Raw genomic sequence first — 25,445 nt, forward strand, 5'->3', positions numbered from 1 at the left:
TCCTATGCCTAATTACAGAAAATATAAACTTATTAAATAATATTCTACTCAACTTTCATACATATTAAATTATAAAATGTCTTCAAATTTTAAAATAATTAAAAATAATTATTAACCGATCCAACTTTATATTTTTATTTTCTATTTTAATCAGAATAACATATATCAAATTTATATTTAAAATATATATTTACAAAAAATAAGAGGTTGAATCCAACTAAATGAAATTAAAAATAGTAATCTTATTCTAACCTAATTAAAATAAAACAGAAAAATAAAAGAATTTTCAATTTGAAATAATAGATGCAACTCAACTAGAAAAAAATATTTGAACTGATTCGAGCTATTAGTAATATTCGAACTATTAGTGATGATAAAGATGAAAAGTAGTACCATGAAAGTGATAAACAAGAAATTCTCTCTTATATTTGAAAGTACATTATTAGTTAGGATGAAAACAAAATAACTACTTAATACAATTTTATATATATTACAAAATGATTTAAAACTTATAAGAATAAACTGTAGACTGGTCCTCTGGATTGAATCTCAAATACTATAATTACCACTGTTAACTTGACAGTTGGAAATGTTCACTTTAAATGTATCAAGTTTGGCGCCGTTGCGACGGGGACCAGATATTTTACCTTTGTTTTTCAGTTTTATATTTAGTCTAAAACATCTAACTTGCTTTCCTCTCTTTGTTTCAGCTAATGATCCAGGTGCATGACCAGTAGACATACTCGAAACAACGCACAAGGACCATTATTCACGCTAAGTAACGAAGAGCTCGCAAGATTAGAAAGACAGAACCGTCAACAACCGCGGCCTACTAACACCACAATGGTTGATCACGGAGGCCAAGATGATCTCACTGCTGCAATGGCGCTTATGCAACAACAGATGCAACAGACCATCAATGCACAAGAAGCTGCTCGCCAAGCAGCCGCCGACCTCGCTGCTCAGCAAGTCGAGCAACAAGGCGCTCCCATTGGAGAGCGGAACCTTCCGCGAAACTTCCCCACCACTCTCTCCGCCATCATCCCTCCTCCCTACACTCGACATGATTATGAAATCAAACATGCTTTGATCAGCTTGGTATAGAAGAAAACGTTTAACGGTCTCGCGGCTGAAATCCCTTTGGACCACATCGAGAACTTCGAGAGAGCCTGCAATTTCTCTCGCGCGAATGGAGTGCCACCAGACTACGTCAAATGCACGTTGTTCCCATTCTCCTTGGAAGGGAAAGCAGCTCGATGGCTTGACTCGCTCCCAACCGGTACATTCACTAAATGGGAACAAGTCAGAGCAGCGTTCTTAAGCCACTTCTACACGAAGTCCAAAACCGCAGCTCTGAGGCATAAGATCTCGAATTTCAAGCAAAAGACCGACGAACCTTTCTATGATGCTTGGGAGCGTTACAAGGAATATCGAAGGGAGTGCCCTCACCATGGGTTTGAGGATGACTATATACTGAAAGTGTTCTATGATGGAGTGAGCTATGAGTTTAGCAATGCTCTAGATTCCTCGAGCAATGGGGATTTCATGACCCAAACAACACCTGGTGCATTCGCACTGATTGAAAATATGGCGTCCAGCTGCCTCAACAAGAACAAGGAGAATGATCGCTCCAAAAGCGTAAACAGCACAGACGACCTCGCGGCCAAGGTTGACCAGCTGTTGAAGGGTAATCAGAGCCAAGTGTTCATCATGGAGGAAGCTGCATCAGAGAACAATGTTTCAGACGCTACACCTGAAGGAGACAATACTGTGGATGATCAGCAAAAGTGAGCTACATTAATGGACAAGGATGGCAGTACAAAAACTACCACCCGAACCCCAAAGTTAGGAACAATCCTCACCTCTTTGCGTATCCCAAGGCTGAAAAACCGGTTGACAACGCGCATAACAGTCAAGGGCAGAACAACGGCTATCAGAAACCATACCAGGGAAGAACATATGTCCTGAGCCAAGTGCAGCACAACCAGTTCCAGAACCAGAAACAGCAAACTGCTCAACAGACCGCTTCTTCGCCAGCGATTGCTCCGCAAGACGAGATAAATGGTCTAGCGACGATGATGCAGCAGTTGCTCCAGGGTCAGCAAATTCAAGGGAAAGCATTGAATCAAGTCACCACGGACATCAACTCCAGGATGAACCACATGTTCAATGACTTGAGTACCAAATATGATAACGTAGCTAGTCATATGTGCCAGATGGATGTTCAGATCGCGCAGACAGCCGAGAGCATCAAGAGGCAGCAAGGTACTCTACCTGGAAAGACCGATAAAAACACTAAGGAATGCAATGCCATAGCACTGAGGAGTGGAAGAACCCTACAGGATACAATTCCCAAGAAGTTTTCAGCAGCGGAAAAGGGTAAGCGGAAAAGGGTAAGAAAAAAGAGGGTGAGCAACCACGATCTGAACCACCCCCTTTGTCTGACGAGGAACCGGAATAGTCTGCTGAGACTGATCCAACCCCTGTCGCTCAACCGGTTGAGCCAATTCCTCCGCGCGAATACACCCCTAAGGTTCCATATCCTGTTTCGGCAAAGACATCTCGCAAGGATCGGGAGGAGACCAAGTGTAAAAAGATGCTAGAGGATCTAACTATCAAGTTACCTCTTGTGGATGCGATCCAGATGATACCTTATGTTGGGAAAAAATATCCCGGTATCATTTCCTCCAGCTTCCAGGCAGGACCCAGACCCTCGGGTCCCCGATAAGGGAACGCTCCAGGTCCCCACTAGAAGGAACCCCGAGTTCGGCCATTGGAACCGAGCTCCCTTCCAAGAAATGGAAAACTTACGATAAGGAGAACCTTCCATATTTCCGAATATGGAAGAGTTTAACCTAATGGAACCAACTCCCAGACGACTATATAAGAGCTACTAAAACCCTAAAGCAAGGGATCGACCTCTCCAAGGCTTAGAGACTAAGACTAGACGGCTAGAATTAGGGTTCTTACTCAATACCTTGTAATCTTGCTTGTTCTATCTAATAAAAGTCTCTTCAAGCCTATCTTTCCATTATTCTCTAAAACCCCTACGAAATATATACAAACACACCCGGTTTACCAGCCTATCCATCGTTCCGTAGTACTCACAAAGAGCCTACACCAAAATCCCCTAACAGTTTGGCGCTAGAAGGAGGGAAGTAATCTAACTACGTGATGGTGGCGGTGGATGAGCACGGCGAACCAACTAAAGCTGCTCAAACGACAACTGAGCTTCAAAAGAAAATAGACGGCTTGCAAAGCCAAATCACCGACATGCACCGAGCTCGGGAGACTACCGGAGAGAACCCCGACCTCTCTTCAGAAGTTCAAAATCTGAAGGAGAAACTTGGCGAACACTCCAAACAGCTGGAGCAAAGCGCCGAGAAGCTAAGCCAGCTTCAGGCATAGAACACTGTCCTCCGGGAACAGAATCAAGCCCTCAACGCAACATGCAACAAGAAGCGTCGTTTCAATACCCGAATTCGGCCCATGGGAAACCTGAACACTCCCAATTCCGGAGAGGACACAACCGATACACCTCCTACGTCGGGAGCAGCTGGGCAACTCGGGAACGGACCGAGAATCCTTAAATCCACGACCTGGAAGAGAGCAATTCCGAGCCGGAACCCGGGAAGGAAGCACCCGAGAGGGCTGCGGCAACAGAGTCCTCCATAACTGCCTACCTGGAGCAGATTTTTTCTAAGAGATTCGACGCAATGCAGTCCATGGTAGAACGCCTAGCAGGAGTAGTTCCCCTAATCCGGAGGAGCAATCCAGATTCCTACGCCGATACCCCCTTCGTGGAGGAAATTGCCTCAGTCGAGATGCCTAGAAAGTTCTCCTTCCCAACATCAAGATGTATGACGGTGCTGGCGACCCTGACGATCACATTTCGCAGTACAAGCAAAGGATGTTGGCGGTTGCACTACCTAAGGAGTCCCGCGAAGCCACGATGTGCAAAGGGTTCGGTTTCACTCTGATCGGACCTGCCTTGCAATGGTACATCAATCTCCCCACCAGGTCCATATCTTCCTTCGCAGGCCTGAGCGACAAATTCATGGAGCAATTCGCAAGTAGTAGGAGCCTGGAGAAGACTTCAGATGGTCTCTACGAGATCCTCCAGCATCGAGTGGAACCCCTGCGAGACTACATAGCCCGCTTCAACCAGGAGAAGTGGCGGTATCCGAATGCAGCATCCCTACCGTGATCTCTGCCTTCAAAAGAGGTCTACTTCCAGATGGGTGGCTATACAAAGAGTTGACCATGTACCGTTGCAAGACCATGGAAGATGTGTCCCGAGCCTGGGCGCATGTGAAGTGGGAGGAAGATGTGGCTAGCCGTGCCAAGGCCCAGCCAAAGCAGGACCAAAGGTCAGCCCGATCAGATCGACGAGAACGAGAGGAAAGATCCTCCCAGAAAGGATCCAAAGACTCTGGTAGTAGGAACGGGGGCAGGTTTCAGTATCGGCCTCAAGAAAAGGAAGAAGGGATGTCGGTATCTACCAGGCCCGATATCTCCCATCTCTCAGTATCAACCAGAGCTAGTCAACGCACTGAGACAGATGGGCCAACATGTTAAGTGGCCTCCAAAGATGAAAGCACCTGACTCGTTCCGGAACCCGGAACTTTGGTGCGACTTCCATCGCGATCATGGCCAAAAAACCGAAGACTGCATCGCCCTAAGGATCGAGGTCAACGAACTACTCCAAAAGGGGCATCTCCAAGAATTCCTCTCAGAGAAAGCCAAGGCCCACCTCAGCAAAGAGATAGCAGGGAAACCCAAAGCAGCTGCACCAACCTCACCACCTCGCCAAGATCGGGTGATCCATGTCATATCCGGAGGTTCGGAAGTAAGCGGAGTGAGCCACGCAGCCGCAAAGAAAAGCACCCGTAACGCTAAACATGGTCTGGAAACAACCCAACCGAAGCGCCTACTTCTAGGCACCGACAAGATAAGCTTCACAGCTAAGGAGCAAGAGAAGATCCTAGCTCCCCACCATGATGCTCTAGTTATCTCTCTCACCGTAGCAAACTGCTTGGTGAAAAGAATACTAGTAGACAACGGCAGCTCCAGCAACATTATCTTCCAGACGGCATACCAAGATCTAGGGCTGGAGGGGAGCACCCTGACGCGCAAGGTAACACCACTCATCGGGTTCAGCGGCGAGGTCAAGCAAACCGCCGGAGAGGCTATCTGATGTTAGGAGTTTTCAAGGCTCCTAAGACAAATGTTGTAGTATAAATGATTGTCGAACCAGTTCTGAGAGATATCAAAGCACCGAGAATGCATGTAATCACTTAATCTAAGTGTAACCAATGGTTTTTAAAAGGGTTTTTAAACTATAACTAACTAAAAGGAATAACTAAATGATACTTTCTTAACTATGGAAAAAGAGAACTCATGGATATAGGGATTAGACCTCGGGTGATCAAGTTTCGAACTAAGGATGGCAAACGATCAATCAAACTATCAACCTTAAGCTTGGACACAATCCTAAACATACTCTATGTCTAGATGAATGTTCATTTACTAACACAATTCAAACATCAAATGTCTTTGGTTGAATAATATGAAAGCAATCATAACTAGCAAGTCCAATGGCTATCCTAGCACCTCTAACAACAAATGTCTTTGGCAAAGTATGCTAAAAGCTTAGAAGAGTTGTCTCGGGCATTTCCTCGAACACCTTTCGGGTGAGAAATGCCTAAGGATCAACAACTGAGTGGCCAACTCAGAAGATGCATTATGTTCACTCTGTTAGCAAGGAAATATGAATGATCTACACTAAAACATCCTAGCTCTAACCTAATCACCCTTAATCTCCCTAACCCATGAATTCAAAAGGTGATTACTCACTAATCTCCATGATTCCTCTTAAACCCATGTTGGATTTCAGATTAATCATGTAGAGAAACACAGAAAATAGATATAAGAACACAGAATTTCAATAACAAAACTGATCAATTGATTCAAGAGATGACTTTCCAAAGGTTTTTGGTGGTTTTTCTTAAGAACAAAGATGATCTGCCTCCTGGTGGCTTACAGTGTATTAAAACATAGGTTTAGAAAATAAAAACGTGCATAATGAAATGACCAAAAGGCCCTTGAGAAATCATAAGTTCGAGCAGAAATAAGACGCGCAGCGACCTCCGCTCGTCGCTCCGACAAGTCGCTCCATGCTTCGGGAGCGACCTCGCTGTGTCGCTGCGAGAGGTCGCTCCGGACTCGTTCTCGCGTCTTCGAGTGATGAAAACGCGAGCGACCTCCGCTCGTCGCTCCGACAAGTCGCTCCATGCTTCGGGAGCGACCTCGCTGTGTCGCTGCGAGAGGTCGCTCCGGACTCGTTCTCGCGTCTCCGGGTGATCAAAACGCGAGCGACTCTTCCCTGTCGCACCGGTAAGGTCCCTCTGATAGGGAGATCAGAGCGACTTGATGGTGTCGCTCCGGACTGGTCGCTCCGGTAAGGTGCTCGCCCAATGATCACTTTAAACACTTCTTTTGAACTCCAATTGCACCCAAATGTCTCCAAGAACTCCATGTGGTACTCCAATACCTGATAAGGACTCATGTATGCAAAATGCAAGCTAAACATGGCTAAATCCTAATATATATGATCAAAATGCACATGGTTGAATGGATAAAACAATAGAAATATGCAAGATATCAACTCCCCAAAACTTGTTCTTTACTTGTCCACATGTGAACTTTCTAGAACTCATAGGGAGAGAGGTTTGAAGGTGGGAGCTCATAGCCAAAAGAAACACAACTAGCAAACACAATTAGCACACTCTCTTATTACACTCTAGCTTCTCTAGGCCTATCTCAACTCCTTTTGCCCCTACACTCATCATCAAGCATCCACACATTCAAATCAACCAACTCTCACATTCATTAAGCACAAAACATCTAGTGAATTCTTGCAAATGGTCAGTCGGTCCAAGTCATTTGGGTAAGGGAAGGCTTTTATTCAAGTGATTCAAGAGGTTCGAAACATAAAATCTTTAAGGTGGTTTACTCTCGAAACAAGTAGCCTTGACATTGCACATAATATATCTAAGAAATGGACCAACTCATGCATACAATGCTCAATCTCCATTGTCCTACCCTTTTCCCAAACATACAATTACACAATCTTTCCCCAATGTCAAGCCCAACTCACATCTCTCACCAAAAGATCTCAAGAACACCCTGCACACAAAACTCTTTTCTTTGAAATCTCATAAGGATTTTTCTCAACTTCAAAACAAAAATTAGCTCTAAACAGTTTTGCTAGCCCCCTTTCTTTATTTTATTTTATTTTATTTTATTTTTTTATTTTTTTTTCGGGGGCCAAGACTTTTCATAAACTAAGCTAGAAGTTTCTCTACTAATCCCATAAAGACTAGTCAATTAAGCACAAGAGTTTCCTTCCACTTTCTCATACTCCCAAATCAAACTTTACAACACTCACCCCCATCTATGGCTAGACAATGATGTGCCTAATCTAGCAAGAATGAAGATCAAGCATTGTCGTTCCCGATACTCTCAACATTATGCACATGTAAGACTTTCCTAAGAAGGCCTCACTCATCAAACAATGAACGCTTAAAAGGAGGGAAAGGTTTTTGGGAGTGGTCTACCACTAGAGTTTGTCAAAAAAGATTGGCATAAAAGATGTGACAACTCAAGTGTGTATAGCCATGACTCAGTACACAAGGGACCCTAAGCAAGAAGCATTAAGTTCGTTTAGTTCAAATAGGGTTGTAGTTGGATTCAAAGACTAGGTTTCAGCAATCAACAAGTTTCAAGAAGAGTTTTCAAGGCACGAAACATACAAGTCTTTTCGAGAGGTGCATAGCTTTTCAGGTGAAACATAGTGTTCTTTATAAGGCATTTAAAATCATTGCTCCCAATGCAAGTGAATGCAACCTATATGCTAGACTCTCCTAGAAATGCAAAATGATGCAAACTAAATGAATTTGTTTTTTTTTTATGCAAATAGGTATGCAATGCATGACTCATGAAACAACATCAAAGCAAACATGATCAAATGCTTGGTACCTCCCCCAAACTTGAGTTACACAGTCTCTGTGTTGTCAAGTAAAGAGAGAGATACCGAAAAGAAAACTAATATGCAAAAAGGAAATGGTATATACAAGGGAGAGAAAGAAGTACCTCCTATGGATAGTAGGTGGGGGCAGATGCCCCAGCATCGTCGTCGTCAGGTGGGAAGGTGGTGTAGTAACCACCGGATGCTGAACCGGAGCCTCCATACCATGGTTGGCTCTCAACCTCGTCAATCTCGACCTCACTATCAGAAGAAGCGAGGGATGGGGACTTGTTACCGGAAGTGGAAGGTTGAGTGGGTGGGTTCCTCCACTTACGCTGAAGCTGCGCAGCAGTGAGGGGGAAGCCAAGAGCATCAGGCGGAGGTGGAGGCTGGGGGTTTGAGGTGTTCGCGAAAGCGAAGTCTGCTGAGCTACATCCAGCTATTCCTCCCCTGGTTAAGACATCAGCTACTTTCTTCATGAATTTGGCTGAGGTCTTTGCCTGCTTCTTTACTGTCTTGCTTAGCGCCTTGCACTTATCCTTCAGCTTTTCTATCGTTCTGTCCTGAGCCTTGTTCCACCTCTGAAGGCGACTAATGTGGTCATGAGCATCACGAAGAGCTCCAGGGGGAAGAACTCCGTCATGTGGCTTGAAGTAGTAGCGCGGAGGTCCATAGATATGCTCAGAATGGTCTGCAACAGGCGATTCATGTCGCATAGGAACACTCCTTCTCCTTGATGGAGCAGCATTAACTGGATCGAGAGGCCCGTGTTCTCCAAGAAAGTACTCCTGGGGTATGTTGAAGCTGATAGCTCCAGGTATCTCTAAACTCGTCAGGTTCCGGTTTGGAAGAACCACTTCGACTGACTTGCCCTGCAAGTAGTAGTGGTAGACGTAGTCCTTCCCATACATCCCACTAAAATAGGTAGCAATCCTCAAGTAGGTGCCATCAATGAACTTAGGTCCCGCTGCGTCCTTTCCCAAGGGAACATTCAGAAATTGGAGCAGTGGTGTGATCATTCCACCTATCCCCATCTTTGGGCGCGAATCAGTGGTGTACCACGCCCAGTCTCTGTAGTGCTGGAGACGACCCACAAAGAAACTGACCATCCCGAAGGTAGCATAGATGTCGGTGCTGGGAAGGGGTAAAACTCCAGGTTGGGCGTAGGGACGGATAGCCGGACAGAGCAGTCGCATGTCTTCCTCAGTAACCGTACCAGCTTGCTTCCGTGGGTAGAATGCATGGACGAGCATCCTGTGGAGGTAACGTACGGACGGGTGTCGGATGTGTGAGTTCTTGTCAGCCCCGGTAGTGTGTTTGTTTCCAGTGATCAACTTCCAAAGCTCCGTGGGAAGGTTCTCACACTTGGGTAGGGAGTGGTCTTCTAGGTCTTGGAACCCCATGACTCTCCCAATGTCCTTGAAGTTCATGTTGTATTCTCGTCCATTGACCTTGAAACTGATTTTGCCCCATCCTTGCCTCACATGCGCGGTGTCGTGGTAAGTGACCGCAAGAGAAGATAAGAACTGACAAGTGACATCCTTGTAGAAAGGATATGCCATGGTGAGGAGTTTTGGCATCTTCAAATGTCCTAGCATCTCCTCAATGTCAGATTCAAGACCCAACTCCTTCAGCAGATCAAGGTCGGCGAACCTGGTTGGAGTCCAAGTGACCTCATTCTTCAAGTGATCATACAGCTCCTCCACAGATGGAGTTTTCGCCCTATCTCGATCAACCGCAACCCCTTTGCCTTTGGACATCTTGGCTTTCTTCGTAGGTGCCTGCTCATCAGCACTCTCAGTTTCACTTTCCTCATGGTTGGGAACTGCTACACTTTTCCCTGCCCTCTTCTCCTGTTCTTTCGATTTCCTTGCAGCCAAAGTCTGCTGTCGAACAGTCCTCTGCGTCCCTGAGCCAGTTGGCTCGCAGGGTAAAGCTTTTCCTCTTAGTGCAAACTCTTGTCTTTCAGCTTCTTGCCTCTCAGCTTCCAACTTTCCCTTTGTCTTCTTAACCATTTTCACCTGAAAAATTAAAAACTTGAAAAGGGATAAGTAGATGGAAGTAAAGAAGGGCAAGACTTTGCAAGTGAAAATTGCAAAAGTGAACTTAACAAATGAATTATCAATTTAAACTCAAGTTCAACACAATGCAACAATTCTCACTCTTGTAACACCTTAACGCATCTAGTTCACCCACAAACACACCCAATTAAGGTCAAATTCGAAAACCCCCAAATCCATGAACCCTAATTTTGCCAAAGTGCAAATTAAACTCAATTTCACCATTTATTCGACAACCCAACTTGATAGATAAGCTTTCCCTAGTCTATTTCACCACAATCTAGCAAGAAAATGACCAAATTTCGATTTTCAAATCCTAGGGTTCATGGACCTACGAATTTGAATTTAAAAACTCAATACCTTGCTTTGGATGAAAGGAAATGGTGAATGGGTGGTGAGGAATAGGCTACAGGGGCGAAAGCTTGGATTAGAAACAAGAACTAGTTGATTTGGGTGAGAATTGAGAAAGTTTTGGGATTTTTGGTGTGGGTGAGTTTGAGAGAGTTTGAGAGTTTGTGAGAGGAGGGGAGAGTGATAGAGATGGAGTCGCGGGGGGTTTGGGGTAGGTTTAGGGTCGTCCGGCTCGGTCTAGGGTGGTTAGGATCGGTTTACTTGAATTAAACCGGGGTTTAGAGTTAGGAAACTTACCTGGACCGGTTCGGGAGCGACGTGAGGGTGTCGCTGCGAGAGGTCGCTCCCGAGTCGTTTTCTCGCGTCGTGATTCGACGAAAACGCGAGCGACCTTGGAGTGTCGCTCTCGAAACCTCGCTCTGGAGCTGGAGCGACTTCGAGGTGTCGCTCTAGGACGTCGCTCCAGGCCAGTTTTTGAGCTCCGTGACGACGAAAACGCGAGCGACCTCGAGGTGTCGCTCCCGTAACGTCGCTCCCAGCTGGAGCGACTTCATGTGCTCGCTCTGAGAGGTCGCTCCGAGAGTGTTTTAGACAGCGTCTTTAAAGCGACCTCGAGGTGTCGCTCCGTAACGTCGCTCCCAGCTGGAGCGACTTCGAGGTCTCGCTCTGAGACCTCGCTCCCGCTCGCTCGCTCGAGCGACGACTTCTGCAGACGTCTCCTGTGCGCTCGCTCGTGCGCTGTCATCGCGACGATTGCTATGCATCGACTCTGCACTCGCACTTCTTTTCATCAATCCATCATGATATACCATACAGAGACATTGTTCCTCCCAAGTGAGCTTGTTTTAAGTCTCTAGCTTGACTTTGCCTCTTTTTGGATTAGGCCGGGGTAGGGTCAGACAGTGGAGTTGAAACCCCATCTTCCTCTGGTGCAGTAGCCATGTAGAGCTTAACCCTTTGCCCATTGACTGTGAAGTCTCTTCCATCAGTACTCCACAAAACTATTGCTCCATATGGCCTAACCTCTTTGACTTTGAAAGGACCTGACCACCTTGACTTAAGCTTTCCTGGAAATAGCTTCAGCCTAGAGTTGTAGAGAAGAACTTGATCTCCTTCTTTAAACTCTCTCTTCAGGATATTCTTGTCATGGAAAGCTTTAGTCTTCTCCTTGTAGATCCTTGAGTTCTCAAAAGCATCCATTCTTATCTCATCAAGCTCATGTAGCTGAAAAATCCTTTTCTCCTTGGCACTCTTGATGTCAAAGTTCAGCAACTTTATTGCCCATAGTGCCTTGTACTCAAGCTCCACTGGCAGATGGCAAGCTTTCCCATACACTAGGTTGAAAGGTGTGGTGCCCAGTGGTGTCTTGTACGCTGTCCTATAAGCCCAAAGTGCATCATCAAGCTTATTGGACCAATCCTTCCTTGTGATCCCCACAATCTTCTCCAAGATAGACTTGATCTCCCTGTTAGAAATCTCAACTTGGCCACTTGTTTGGGGGTGATAAGGAGTTGCCACCTTGTGCTTCACACCATTCTTCTTGAGAAGTCCCTCAAGCAGTTTGTTAATGAAGTGGGAACCTCCGTCACTGATCACAACTCTTGGGACTCCAAACCTTGGAAAGATGATGCTCTTGAACATCTTGGTTACAACTCTAGCATCATTGGTGGGGCTTGCAATAGCTTCCACCCATTTGGAGACATAATCAACAGCCACAAGGATGTATTTGTTTCCAAAAGATGATGGAAATGGTCCCATGAAGTCAATACCCCACACATCAAACACTTCAACTTCAAGGATTGGATTCTGAGGCATCTCATTCCTCTTGGTGATGTTTCCTCTTCTTTGGCAAGAATCACACTTTGAAACAAAGTCTTGTGTATCCTTGAACATATGTGGCCACCAGAATCCAGCTTGTAACACTTTCGCAACTGTCTTGAAGGTGGCAAAGTGGCCTCCATAAGATGATCCATGACACTGTGTAAGGATCCCATCAATCTCCTCATTTGCAACCACTCTTCTATAAAGCTGATCCTTGCAGAGAATGTAGAGATAGGGTTCATCCCAGTAGTATCTCTTCACATCCTTGTAGAACTTCTTCTTGGCATAGCCCACAAGATTCAAAGGTTCTCTTCCTGTGGCTAGGTAGTTCACCAAATCAGCATACCAAGGTTCCTTCTCTTCTGTTGCCTTGACTTCTTCCAGCTTCCTACCAGTCTCACAAACTGCTATCACTGCTTCAATAGCCATGATCTGCTCCTCAGGAAGTCCTTCGTCAATAGGAATACCAGACTCTACCCTCAACCTGGACAAATGATCAGCTACACCATTCTCAACTCCTGGCTTGTCCTTAATCTCCATATCAAACTCTTGAAGCAAAAGGATCCACCTCAAAAGCCTGGGTTTTGCATCCTTCTTGGCCAAAAGGTGTCTCAAGGCAGCATGATCTGTGTAGACAATGACTTTAGACCCAACCAAGTAGCTCCTGAACTTCTCAAAGGCAAAAACAATTGCCAGCATCTCCTTCTCTGTTGTGGCATACCTCATCTGAGCATCATTGAGGGTTTGGCTGGCATAGTAGATCACATGGGTTTTGCCATCTTTCTTCTGCCCCAAAACAGCTCCCACAGCATAGTCACTAGCGTCACACATGATCTCAAAAGGGAGATCCCAATCAGGTGGCTGGACAATTGGAGCACTAATGAGTTCACCTTTCAGCTTCTTGAAAGCTTGTAGACATTCCACATCAAAACTGAAGGTGGCTTCCTTGCACAGCAGCCTGGTCAAAGGTCTAGTGATCATGGAGAAGTCCTTGATGAACCTCCTGTAGAACCCAGCATGACCAAGAAAACTCCGGATGTCTTTCACTGTCTTTGGTGGGGGCAAACCAACCATAACATCGATTTTGGCTTTATCCACCTCAATCCCCTTCTCTGAAATCTTGTGTCCCAGCACAATCCCTTCCTTGACCATGAAGTGACACTTCTCCCAATTCAGCACAAGGTTGGTGTCTTCACATCTCTGTAGGACCCTGCACAAGTTTGACAAACAAGCAGAAAACGAAGATCCGTAGACAGAGAAATCATCCATAAATACCTCCACAACATCCTCAATCAGATCAGAGAAAATTGACATCATGCACCTTTGAAAGGTGGCTGGAGCATTACATAGACCAAATGGCATCCTTCGATATGCAAAGGTACCATAGGGACATGTGAATGTCGTTTTCTCTTGATCATTGGGATGTATGGGGATTTGGAAAAATCCTGAGTACCCATCAAGAAAGCAATAGAATGGGTGATTTGCAAGTCTCTCAAGCATCTGATCAATAAATGGTAATGGGAAATGATCCTTTCTAGATGCGGAGTTTAGTTTTCGGTAATCAATGCACATTCTATGACCTGTGATGGTTCTTGTTGGTATCAATTCATCCTTGTCATTTTTAATCACAGTGATACCACCTTTCTTTGGTACAACATGCACAGGTGATACCCATTTAGAATCTGAGATAGGGTAAATAACACCAGCATCTAAGAGTTTAAGAATCTCTTTCTTTACAACATCCTTCAGGTTAGGATTTAACCTTCTTTGATGCTCGATAGAAGTCATTGATTCATCCTCAAGATGTATCCTATGCATGCACAAAGAGGGTGATATTCCCTTGATGTCATCCAGTGAGTAACCTATTGCCTTTCTAAATCTTTTAAGCGTTTTCAAAAGTTCAGATAGCTCAGTTTCAGTAAGTTCACTACTCACAATGACAGGATAAGTTTCATTAGGACCAAGGAATGCATACCTTACACCATGGGGGAGAGGTTTAAGCTCCACTTTAGGTGCCTTAAGCTCACTCCAGTCATCTTGCTGAGTGGCTGAGACTTCTTGGTGAACCATCTGTGGAAGCTCCTCGTACTGATCCTTACTGACAAACCCCTGGTGTGAATCCAGCATCATCCCATAGGCAGTACTCTCCAGGTTCTCAATCACCTCAGCCTCTCTCTCTACAGTCAAAGCATGCTGTAGAGGGTCCTCTAGTGACAACTCTTCAAGGAGTTCATCAGCAAGGGCGTCCATCTCTTCAATGTAGAACACTTGCCCTTGAACTGTTGGCCTCCTCATTACCTCCTTGATGTCAAAATGGAGAATGTGCCCTTTACCCAGATGGAGATCAATCTTGCCTTCTTTCACATTAACAATAGCTCCTGCTGTTGCTAAGAAAGGCCTTCCAAGGATTAAAGGGTCTTGAGCTTCTTCACCCATTTCAAGCACCACAAAGTCTGTAGGGATCTCATAATTTCCAACCATCACTGGGAGGTCCTCTAAGATACCCACAGGGTACTTCACTGAACGATCAGCCAATACCAGAGAAAGTCTACACTTCTTGTACTGAGTGAAGCCGAGCTTCTTAGCAACAGATAGGGGCATCAAGCTGACACTAGCTCCCAAATCGCAGAGACATCTATCAAATACCATAGGTCCAAGAGCACAAGGTAATGTGAAGCATCCTGGATCTTCTAGCTTCTTTGGAATGACAAGCCTCTGAATGATAGCACTGCACTCATGAGTGAGAATCACCATGCCCTCCATCTCTTTCTTCTTTGCAGCTACAACATCTTTCAGGAACTTGCTGTATTGAGGAATCAGCATGAAAGCATCAATAATGGGCATTGTGACCTGGACTTCACTCATTTGCTTTTCAAATAGAGCTTGGTACTTCTCTAGCAGCTGCCTCTTGAATCGACCTGGGAATGGGAGCTTGGGTTCATAGGCAGGAGGAACAAAAGAACTTTCACTTGCAGGAGTGACAACTTCACCATCCTTAACTGTTTTCTTCTCTTCTCCAACCTTTCCTTTTCCTTTGGCTTCCACTATCTTCTCCAAGATCTCGTCATTGATCTTCTCATCAACAATCACCACTTCATCATCTATGTTGATGGCAACCCCCTCACTTTGTTTCTCAGCATCCTTGGTGAGAGCTCTCTGAGGTAACTCCTTACCACTCCTGAGAGTGATAGCTTTCATGGTTTCCTTTGGGTTTTGCTCAGATTTTCCAGGTAGAGAACCTTGTTGGCGATTTTGTTGAGTGTTCATGGCAGCAAACTGGTTCTCCAAAGCTCTGAACTTGTTGTTGAGCTCATTGTAGCTCCCATCAATCTTTGAGTGAAGGTTCTTCAACTCATAGCCAACATGCTTCTCACTTCTTGTTTGAGACTCCAGGATTTGTTTCAGTAGAGCTTCAGTGCTGTTGACTTGAGGAGTTGAGGTAGAGGGATTAGATTGCTGTTGGGAAGAATGGTTGCCCTTGTTGTTGAAACCAGGAGGAGGGTTTTGCTGAGGTTGATAGCTGCCTTGCTGATTATTCCGAGGCTGATAACCACTCTGTTGGTTGTTGGAATAGGATTTCTGTTGGTAGTTGTTGTACTGAAAGTTGGGCTCTTTCTTGTACCAGCTACCATTGTTGTTGATGAAACACAGCTCTTCCTGACCTTCCAAACCCTCAACTTCATGGACAACAACTGGTGTCTCTTGGCTTGGGTTGCCAACAAAGTGCAGCTGCTCTTGGGTAGCTTTGTCAGCAATGAGGATGTCTATCTTATCTTGTAGAGCCTTCAACTCCTTCCTCGTCTGCTTATCATCTGTTCTACTACCTCTGTCGTGGTCTCCACTGTAGACTGCATCACTCTTAACCATGTTGTCAACCAGCTCCTCTGCATCCTCCTCAGTTCTCCCCAAGAAGAACCCATTGCTAGCTGTATCCAGTCTGGCCCTGTACTTAGGAAGAGCACCACGGTAGAATGTGCTCAGCAAACTCTCCTTAGAGAAACCATGGTGTGGGCATTGAGCTTGGTAGCCCTTGAATCTCTCCCAGGCTTCACTGAATCCTTCCAAGCCCTTCTGTTGAAAGCTGGAAATCTCATTTCTCAGCTTAGCAGTTCTTGAAGTAGAGAAGAACTTCTCCAAGAATGCTTTCTTGCAGTCATCCCAAGTGGTGATGGAGTCGCTGGGTAGAGACTTCTCCCACTGACGTGCCTTATCCCCCAAAGAGAAGGGGAATAGCTTGAGCTTTAAGGCATCTTCGGACACACCATTGGTTTTTGACAACCCACAGTAGCTGTCGAACCTGTCCAAGTGATCAAATGGATCCTCTAGAGCCAAGCCATGATACTTGTTGTTCTCGATCACGTTGAGGAGTCCTGATTTGATCTCAAAGTTGTTGGCTGCCACAGCGGGTGCTCGGATTCCCAATCTATGACCATGAATGTTGGGGCGGTCGTAAGTGCCAATGGGTCGAGCTGCTCGCTGTTGGTTAGTTGGAGCATTGTTATTAGCGCCATTGACGCCTGCATCATGCTGATGAACGTCTCCCATATCAGTGTTCAGTCTTTGCAGTTGAGCCTGTTGCTCTTCTTCTCTTTTCTTTCTAGCACACTCTCTCTCTAAAGCTCTGATGTCTGCAGCTCGTGGAACTAGGTTTGATGGACCGTTGCTCCGCAAGTTCATACACCTGTAGATTAAAGGGAGGTGAAAAAGAGTCAGTAACAAAAGAAAATAAAAATGACTTAGTCTCAAGCAATTGACTAAATCTATATGTTTAAATCTACTCAAAATTTGGCAACGGCGCCAATTTGATGTTAGGAGTTTTCAAGGCTCCTAAGACAAATGTTGTAGTATAAATGATTGTCAAACCAGTTCTGAGAGATATCAAAGCACCGAGAATGCAAGTAATCACTTAATCTAAGTGCAACCAATGGTTTTTAAAAGGGTTTTTAAACTATAACTAACTAAAAGGAATAACTAAATGATACTTTCTTAACTATGGGAAAAGAGAACTCATGGATATAGGGATTAGACCTCGGGTGATCAAGTTTCGAACTAAGGATGGCAAACGATCAATCAAACTATCAACCTTAAGCTTAGACACAATCCTAAACAAACTCTATGTCTAGATGAATGTTCATTTACTAACACAATTCAAACATCAAATGTCTTTGGTTGAATAATATGAAAGCAATCATAACTAGCAAGTCCAATGGCTATCTTAGCACCTCTAACAACAAATGTCTTTGGCAAAGTATGCTAAAAGCTTAGAAGAGTTGTCTCGGGCATTTCCTCGAACACCTTTCGGGTGAGAAATGCCTAAGGATCAACAACTGAGTGGCCAACTCAGAAGATGCATTATGTTCACTCTGTTAGCAAGGAAATATGAATGATCTACACTAAAACATCCTAGCTCTAACCTAATCACCCTTAATCTCCCTAACCCATGAATTCAAAAGGTGATTACTCACTAATCTCCATGATTCCTCTTAAACCCATGTTGGATTTCAGATTAATCATGTAGAGAAACACAGAAAATAGATATAAGAACACAGAATTTCAATAACAAAACTGATCAATTGATTCAAGAGATGACTTTCCAAAGGTTTTTGGTGGTTTTTCTTAAGAACAAAGATGATCTGCCTCCTGGTGGCTTACAGAGTATTAAAACATAGGTTTAGAAAATAAAAACGTGCATAATGAAATGACCAAAAGGCCCTTGAGAAATCATAAGTTCGAGCAGAAATAAGACGCGCAGCGACCTCCGCTCGTCGCTCCGACAAGTCGCTCCATGCTTCGGGAGCGACCTCGCTGTGTCGCTGCGAGAGGTCGCTCCGGACTCGTTCTCGCGTCTCCGAGTGATGAAAACGCGAGCGACCTCCGCTCGTCGCTCCGACAAGTCGCTCCATGCTTCGGGAGCGACCTCGCTGTGTCGCTGCGAGAGGTCGCTCCGGACTCGTTCTCGCGTCTCCGGGTGATCAAAACGCGAGCGACTCTTCCCTGTCGCTCTGGTAAGGTCGCTCTGATAGGGAGATCAGAGCGACTTGATGGTGTCGCTCCGGACTGGTCGCTCCGGTAAGGTGCTCGCCCAATGATCACTTTAAACACTTCTTTTGAACTCCAATTGCACCCAAATGTCTCCAAGAACTCCATGTGGTACTCCAATACCTGATAAGGACTCATGTATGCAAAATGCAACCTAAACATGGCTAAATCCTAATCTATATGATCAAAATGCACATGGGTGAATGGATAAAACAATAGAAATATGCAAGATATCACTATCCTCCCAGTATACGCTGAAGGGGTCAACATGTCTACCAAATTTCTGGTCGTAGATTGCCAATCGGCATATAACATGATCTTGGGACGACCATGGATTCACGCCATGGGAGCAGTCCCTTCAACCCTTCATCAGATGGTGAAGTTCCCTACACCCTGGGGCATCAGAATAATCAGGGGAGACCAGGAGAACTCTCGATCCTGCTACCAGACCACCCTGAAAGGGAAGACCAAGATCTTATAGCAATTACAGAGAAGACCTCGGACCCCGCAAACCCAGGGATTAGAGGTCAATGATACAAGTAATTGGGGGTCATTCCGGAGAAGGCGGACCCTGAATCATTCCAAGAACCCGAGGAATCCTCAGAGAACATATGTCGACCGCTCCGCATGGTCTCCCCCGAAGCCCTTCAAAGTTGCATCTGCTCGCAAGACCTGGTCCTCGCAGGACCCTCGTCCCCCACCTCACATAGACAAGATCACCGAAAACCTTATCAGGTATCAGCTAGTGGTCTCGCGGATAAACAAGTGGGGCACGAGTACTTCAAGGAGACCTTCTCTGAGGGTATATCGGACGGCTCCGGAGCAAAGGGCGCCTCGCAAACGCAGGATGGAGACACTTAGCCAGGCAGGAGGCCTCCGAACCTGGTCGCTCCGGTGGATGAATGAGACTACACGTTTCATGGAAATGATGAAAACTTCATCAAAAAGAGACAGTGGTCTCCGAACACTAAGGTCCGGGGCATGAAACGAGTCTCGACCGCGGTCCCTAGACCCAAGAAAGTGGCAGAACCCCGCAGAAGAAGGAGGAACCCTACGGCAAGGACGCTCATCCCAAAAGCAAGTCAAACCCTGCGGATCACCTAGCAACAAGAGGTAAAACATGGCCTAACCACCGGGGTACCTCGCAAGCTGATATCTTGTACGTTCTCCAGACCATCATTTCTATTAATTATTTTATCTATTATTTAAGCATTATGTTTTCCTACTCTTATGTACGCTGAAACGTCTCCGGACAAAGCTTATATAATAAAATAGTTCCGACTATAAAAGAGTAGTAGGAATGTCATCTTATATATTAAACAGAAGTCACAACCTTGATTCATGTGTGATTTTTTTTAAAAATGGACCTAATAGACTTATTCCTATAATGTCATGTTACATTTAATATCTAATCTTATCATTTAAATTTTGGGCCTACCAGAGATTTTTATTGGGCTATCAATAAATTGGATTTAAATAATAGATGATTCATTGGATTTATAGATAGTATAAATTAAATAGATATAATTTAATATTGTAATACTATATCTTTATATGCTAAATATTTAAATATTTATCGATGTTAACTTTTAGAATTATAAAGTTTTTTTTTCAATAACAAAAATTATATTATCTAACAATGATTAATCTTTACTACCTTAAACCAATGAAAACAAATTTTAAACTATATAGTTTATTTTAAAAATTAAACAAAAATTAAATGTTTAATTATTTACTCGACAATATAAATCTATGAAGCGAAAAATTTAATTTTTAAAAACTTTATAAATTTGTGAAATGTTACAATATCTTTGAATATGACAATAAAAAAAATATTTTACTAATCTTTATATATATAGTTACGATTTTAATACTGAAATAATAATCCGAAAATATATATATAAAAGAAGATACAAATATATGTGAAAGTTTGAAACAATCTATTCAATGAAAAAATATTCAGTAAACTTATTATGTTTTAAAAAATTGATAGATATATATATATATATATATATTATAATATATACCAATTTAGAATTGATAACAAAATATTTATATAAAAATAAATCAAAACAAAAACCCGCGCGGTTGCGCGGGTCGAGATCTAGTAATACTTAAAGGGGCAAACGAGCTGGATCAGGTCCAAGAGACCTTCGATCCTGGCCAACCCTTAATGACAAGTGGTACGACCACGAATGAGACATAAGGTAGGAATGGGTCTGCGCAAGCCCGAGTATGCCGTCAATACTACCTAAAACCCCTATATAGCCTCAGGCATATCGGGGTCCCAAACAAAAATACCAAAAATGTGAAAGTACATGTATTAAAACGCCACGTGCTAGAATAATACAGGGTACACGAGGTATAATTGCCCTTGAGCAAGTGCAAAAGTCCGGGAGCACCACATAATATTCTACTTCTCCAGACGTGGAAAGTAGCAAAGCCTGACACTTGGGTTTTCACCCACACCAGCACCCTCTAAGTCTGATAGTGGCTTTCATCAGAAAGCAGCATGCAGCACGAGAACTCGATAGTGACCAGCTTCCGACCGGTAGAATGCGATACCTCAACAGGTACCGAGAGTGGCCTCACCTAGGATGGCAGAATGCGGTCGCTTTAAAACCTTAATTCCGGGTTCAGAGAAAGAACTCCGGGCTCAGACAGGCCTCAGGACCAAGAAATTATTGGTTCCCTAAAAAGACTCCAGGGTCCAAAGACCACGTGTCCAACTCAAGACCTCAGGGTCCAGAACCCACGGGTTCCCTAAGAAGAGACCCCCGGGTCCCAAGATTATTAAAATTCTCCAACCGACCCTAGGGTCCCCAGAGGAGATCCAGTCATACGAGACCCAAAGGTTCCAAGGAACCATAACATCTAGAGCCCATGCAGCCCAGGTCCTGTAAGAGATCCTCAAGCAATCAACGCTTAGCTCACTTGAGCAGTATTCACCAGCTCTCAAATCTGGAGACTCATGAGTCAAAGCTTCAAGACCCCAAAGGGCAATTACAGAAGCAATGTGAGTATCACCTACAAAGCTAAAAGATCCCAAAGACGAAGGACAAGCAAGCAGTCAAAAGATGCAAATCCGAATAACATAAAGCCACAACATGGCCATGGTTCAGTTCAACAAAACAAAAGTAGAGCAGGCCGAGAAAGCCGTTATTACAACAAAAAAAGGAGAACATGAGTTCAAGAGGAAGACCCCCCAGGCCTCAAATCTATGTCCATCCCGGAAACATGGGGAACGACAGGCTCGTCCTCAAACGTAGGAACTGGAGCACCTTTGTTCTGGGCTTCCTCCAAGGCTACTGTTTTATATTGTTCCAGAGCCTTGGCCAGGTCCCATTGGTTACTCTTCTTCTGTAGCCACTCACTCATCAATTCCCACCGAGCGGTGACTCTTGCCCCATTTACGGCCATCACCATCTCGAGCCTCAAAGTTTCTATGGCCTCTTCCAGCTCCTGGTTCTTCTTGCCAATACTCAACGTATCCGCCGAAGATATTTCAGCTGTCCTCTCCATATCCTTTAGCTTGTCTTTGAGATCACGGATCTCCATCTCACGAGCTACACGCTGAGCCTTCTCCTCTGAAGCTTGACGCTTCAAATCATTTAGCTCTCCTTGGCTAACCAACGAGCTCTCAATGGACAGCCGCTCTCCAAAATGAAACAGCTGGGAGATGGTCTGCACGGAAACCACAGTCTCCCATCAGAAACCGGAATAGAAAGAGATCAAAAGCACTACAACGTACCCGAAGAAGTCCCCCTTGGAGGACCTGAACAACCTCCGATGGCTCTTCCGAAGGAAGAATGGTGCCATCTTGAGGAAACACCTGGAGGTTCAAGTTAGACAAAGCCGTAGCAAGACTTCCCACGGAATGCGCAGCCTCGGCTGATTGCTGCGAAGATCGGGTAGCCATGCCTCCACCCCTAGATTTTTTGGTCTGAACCAGGGCGGAGGGTTCAATCTTCACCGTCACCACTCGACGACTGCCAGTAATCACCAAGTCGCCTCCGGATACTGTCCTGCTCGCGGAGCCCTTCTTTGCAGACATCACCTTGGCCGTTTTTTGATAGGCCGCGAAAAGATTGTTGCTAGTATTCCCCGACATGTTCCCTGCATAAAGAATCATCAGGAATCCAAACAAAGGAACATTCAAAGTTCACCAATCAAAAGACGCTTACCCCAGAGGCTGCTACGGTGTAACACGCTATCACTAAGTAAGAAAGGTACTTGACGACAATCAAGGGGAAGCTGGCTTGCTCGAACAACGGTGTCTTCTCCCTCCTGAAGAACGGGGTGCGTTCCAGCTGCAAACACAGTAAGAGGGTTAGAAGATAAAAAAAAAAAAGAAAAGCAGTATAACCACGCGTATCCCCTAGACCTACCTATGTTGTTCCAGTGATAAGAGTGTCCAGGAAGCATCACGAAAATATATCGTTCCTGCCACTTTTTACTAAAAGCAGACCCTTTACGATCACCCTTTTGAAGCACCTCCACAATAGGCGATCCGCTACAAGGATGAAGATGAAGCCGACCTTCGTTTCCGTTCAGAGGGGCCAAGTGATAAGAAAATAAAACCTCATTGATCCCGAAGGGTAACTTCTCTAGGTCACCCAGGTTCTGAATGGCCACGAGTAACCTCCAGGACGGAGGATTCAGCTGGGAAGGAGAGATCTCGAAAAAATCGCATAAACTCGCTACAAGCACGGGGATCACTCCTCTAAAGCCAATATCGAAGAAAGCCTCGTAAATGGCGATCTGCCCTGGGATGAAGCTAGAAGCCCGTTCCTCCGATGCTGGTATCCGAAGAATAATGGAGGAGGAAAGAGAATATTTCCACCACCATTCTACCAGGTCATCTTTACTCACAGAAGACGCATGACCTATCGACGGAGGAGATGCATACGCATATGGAAGGGGGGCTGCTAGGTCATACTCTGATCCCGTGCCTGGATCAGGAGAGCTGTCGGATCGAGAAACTGGAGAATCTACTCTTCTCCTCGAACCAGCCCTATTGGTCATCGAAGGTGTCGAAGAGGCAGATCATTTGGACATGGTCAATCGGTTCCTAATCGATAACTGGCGACCACAGAAAAATGAACAACTATGGGCCTAGGGAATCACGATGGCTAAGCTAGAAAGGCGTAGGCAAAGAAGGAAGTGAAAAAGTACCTGAGTAGAAGATATGGGAAAGCAAGGAGCGCAGGAATAGGGAAGAGAAGGCGGAGGAATATATACGGGAAGAAGGGAAGCCGTTGGAACTATTCCCGAGGAAGTCGTACATCTCAGCAGATCTCGGACCACGAAATTCAAAATTCAAAATTATTTCCTTTACGTAAAGGGAAGAAAATATCAGTCGAATATCTGGTATTAAAGGAAGGAATCTTCCAAAAGTAGGAAAGGTCCCTTGATCTCTCCGTCTCTTCAGCCCGCGCGTGGTTCGAATTTCAGAGCTCCAGCCTCATCATCTCCCGAAGATAAGAGAAACTACTACTAGACTCTGGTCAAACACGAAGGAACCGATCCTCACCTGGGTTCAGAATGAGTTCCGGCTTGAGTGGAACCCAGGCTAGCAAGACCAATGGAACGAGGTCCTGCCTAAGGGGAGCCTGCTGAGAATAAGCAACCCCGGTTGACTTGAGTGCACAGGTTATTTCCCGACTTCGATGACGAAATCGAGAAATAAGGGGCAAACTGTTGGGGAAAAATATCCCGGTATCATTTCCTCCAGCCTCCAGGCAGGACCCAGACCCTCGGGTCCCCGATAAGGGAACGCTCCAGGTCCCCGCTAGAAGGAACCCCGAGTTCGGTCCCTGGAACCGAGCTCCCTTCCAAGAAATGGAAAACTTTCGATAAGGAGAACCTTCCATATTTCCGAATATGTAAGAGTTTAACCTAATGGAACCGACTCCCAGACGACTATATAAGAGCTACTAAAACCCTAAAGCAAGGGAACGACCTCTCCAAGGCTTAGAGACTAAGACTAAACGGCTAGAATTAGTGTTCTTACTAAATACCTTGTAATCTTGCTTGTTCTATCTAATAAAAGTCTCTTCAAGCCTATCTTTCCATTATTATCTAAAACCCCTACGAAATATATACAAACACACCCGGTTTACCAGCCTATCCATCGTTCCGTAGTACTCACAAAGAGCCTACAAAAAAATCCCCTAACACCTTCTATGCGCAGCTTGATGAAAGAGTTGATCTCTGGCAAGGTAACTGGAGACAGTGAACTATTGATGGTTTCAAAAGAGTGCACTGCGGTACTTCAGAACAAGCCGATTAAGAAATTGGATAATCCAGGCAAGTTTGTTCTGTCCATACAAATTGGGAGAACCGTATTCGCTTGTTCTCTATGTGATCTGGGTTCCAGCGTCAATCTCATGCCTTACTCCGTGGAAAAACGACTGGGCTTCACAGACTTCAAGCCGACAAGAATTTCCCTGGTGTTCGCCGATAGATCAGTCAAGTCACCGGTGGGTATTCTGGAAGACCTTCATGTCCGAGTGGGTAACACGTTTGTTCCGACAGATTTTGTGGTTCTGGAGGTTGAAGAAGAACCGAGAGATCCACTCATCCTAGGTCGTCCTTTCTTGTGCATAGCTGGTGCGATCATCGATGTTCGACAAGGAAGGATTGATCTTCACCTAGGAGACATTGCGATGAAGTTCGAAATGAACCAATTGCTGAAGAAACCAGTGCTAGATGCGCAGACCTACACCGTTGAGGATAAAGATCAGGCGCTTATCCCTCAAGAAGGAATGATTGAGGAAATCCTGACCGACGATCCACTCGAGCTAGCCCTGATCCGTTCTAAGATAGAGCATAACGTCATGAGCGTGGACGCGGATGGCTACGACAATATGCTTGACTCTGCCAAAAGCATGGAAAGGCTTGTCGCCTATCTAAGTCTGGGGGAGAAAGACGAGAGCAATCAGAGGGATGCCACTAGAGCAGTTGCTTCGAAAGGCGCTACTAAGCCGAACATGCAACTCGATGATCCATGGAGCGAACTGAAAGCTCCAAAGATCGAGCTTAAATCACTCCCTACGGGGCTCAGGTACGCGTTCTTAGGGCCAAATTCCACTTATCTTGTTATTGTGAACTCTGAACTGAACAATGTGGAAACAGCTAAACTT

The 25,445-nt window shown here is 45.0% G+C and overlaps 2 protein-coding genes and 2 non-coding genes across 4 annotated transcripts; 3 read left to right on the forward strand and 1 right to left on the reverse strand.

Annotated features, from left to right (window-relative positions):
* The first annotated feature begins 843 nt into the window (after nt 1-843).
* On the forward strand, nt 844-2,728 carry LOC125585902. The gene is made up of 4 exons (XM_048755618.1): nt 844-969; nt 1,105-1,787; nt 1,850-2,393; nt 2,462-2,728. Exons 1-4 carry the CDS (start codon nt 844-846, stop codon nt 2,726-2,728), a joined length of 1,620 nt encoding a protein of 539 aa, XP_048611575.1.
* On the reverse strand, nt 1,351-1,457 carry LOC125586678. The gene has a single exon (XR_007323214.1). It is a non-coding gene; the product is annotated as a small nucleolar RNA R71 (small nucleolar RNA).
* Nucleotides 2,729-4,327: 1,599 nt separating the features above from the next.
* On the forward strand, nt 4,328-5,197 carry LOC125585903. The gene has a single exon (XM_048755619.1). The coding sequence runs from the start codon at nt 4,328-4,330 to the stop codon at nt 5,195-5,197; it is 870 nt and encodes a 289-aa protein (XP_048611576.1).
* An 11,061-nt stretch (nt 5,198-16,258) lies between these two features.
* On the forward strand, nt 16,259-16,365 carry LOC125586617. Its single transcript, XR_007323155.1, has one exon. It is a non-coding gene; the product is annotated as a small nucleolar RNA R71 (small nucleolar RNA).
* Nucleotides 16,366-25,445: the final 9,080 nt, after the last annotated feature.

The sequence above is a fragment of the Brassica napus genome, chromosome C4 (assembly GCF_020379485.1).
Source record: "Brassica napus cultivar Da-Ae chromosome C4, Da-Ae, whole genome shotgun sequence".
Classification (NCBI taxonomy): Eukaryota; Viridiplantae; Streptophyta; class Magnoliopsida; order Brassicales; family Brassicaceae; genus Brassica; species Brassica napus.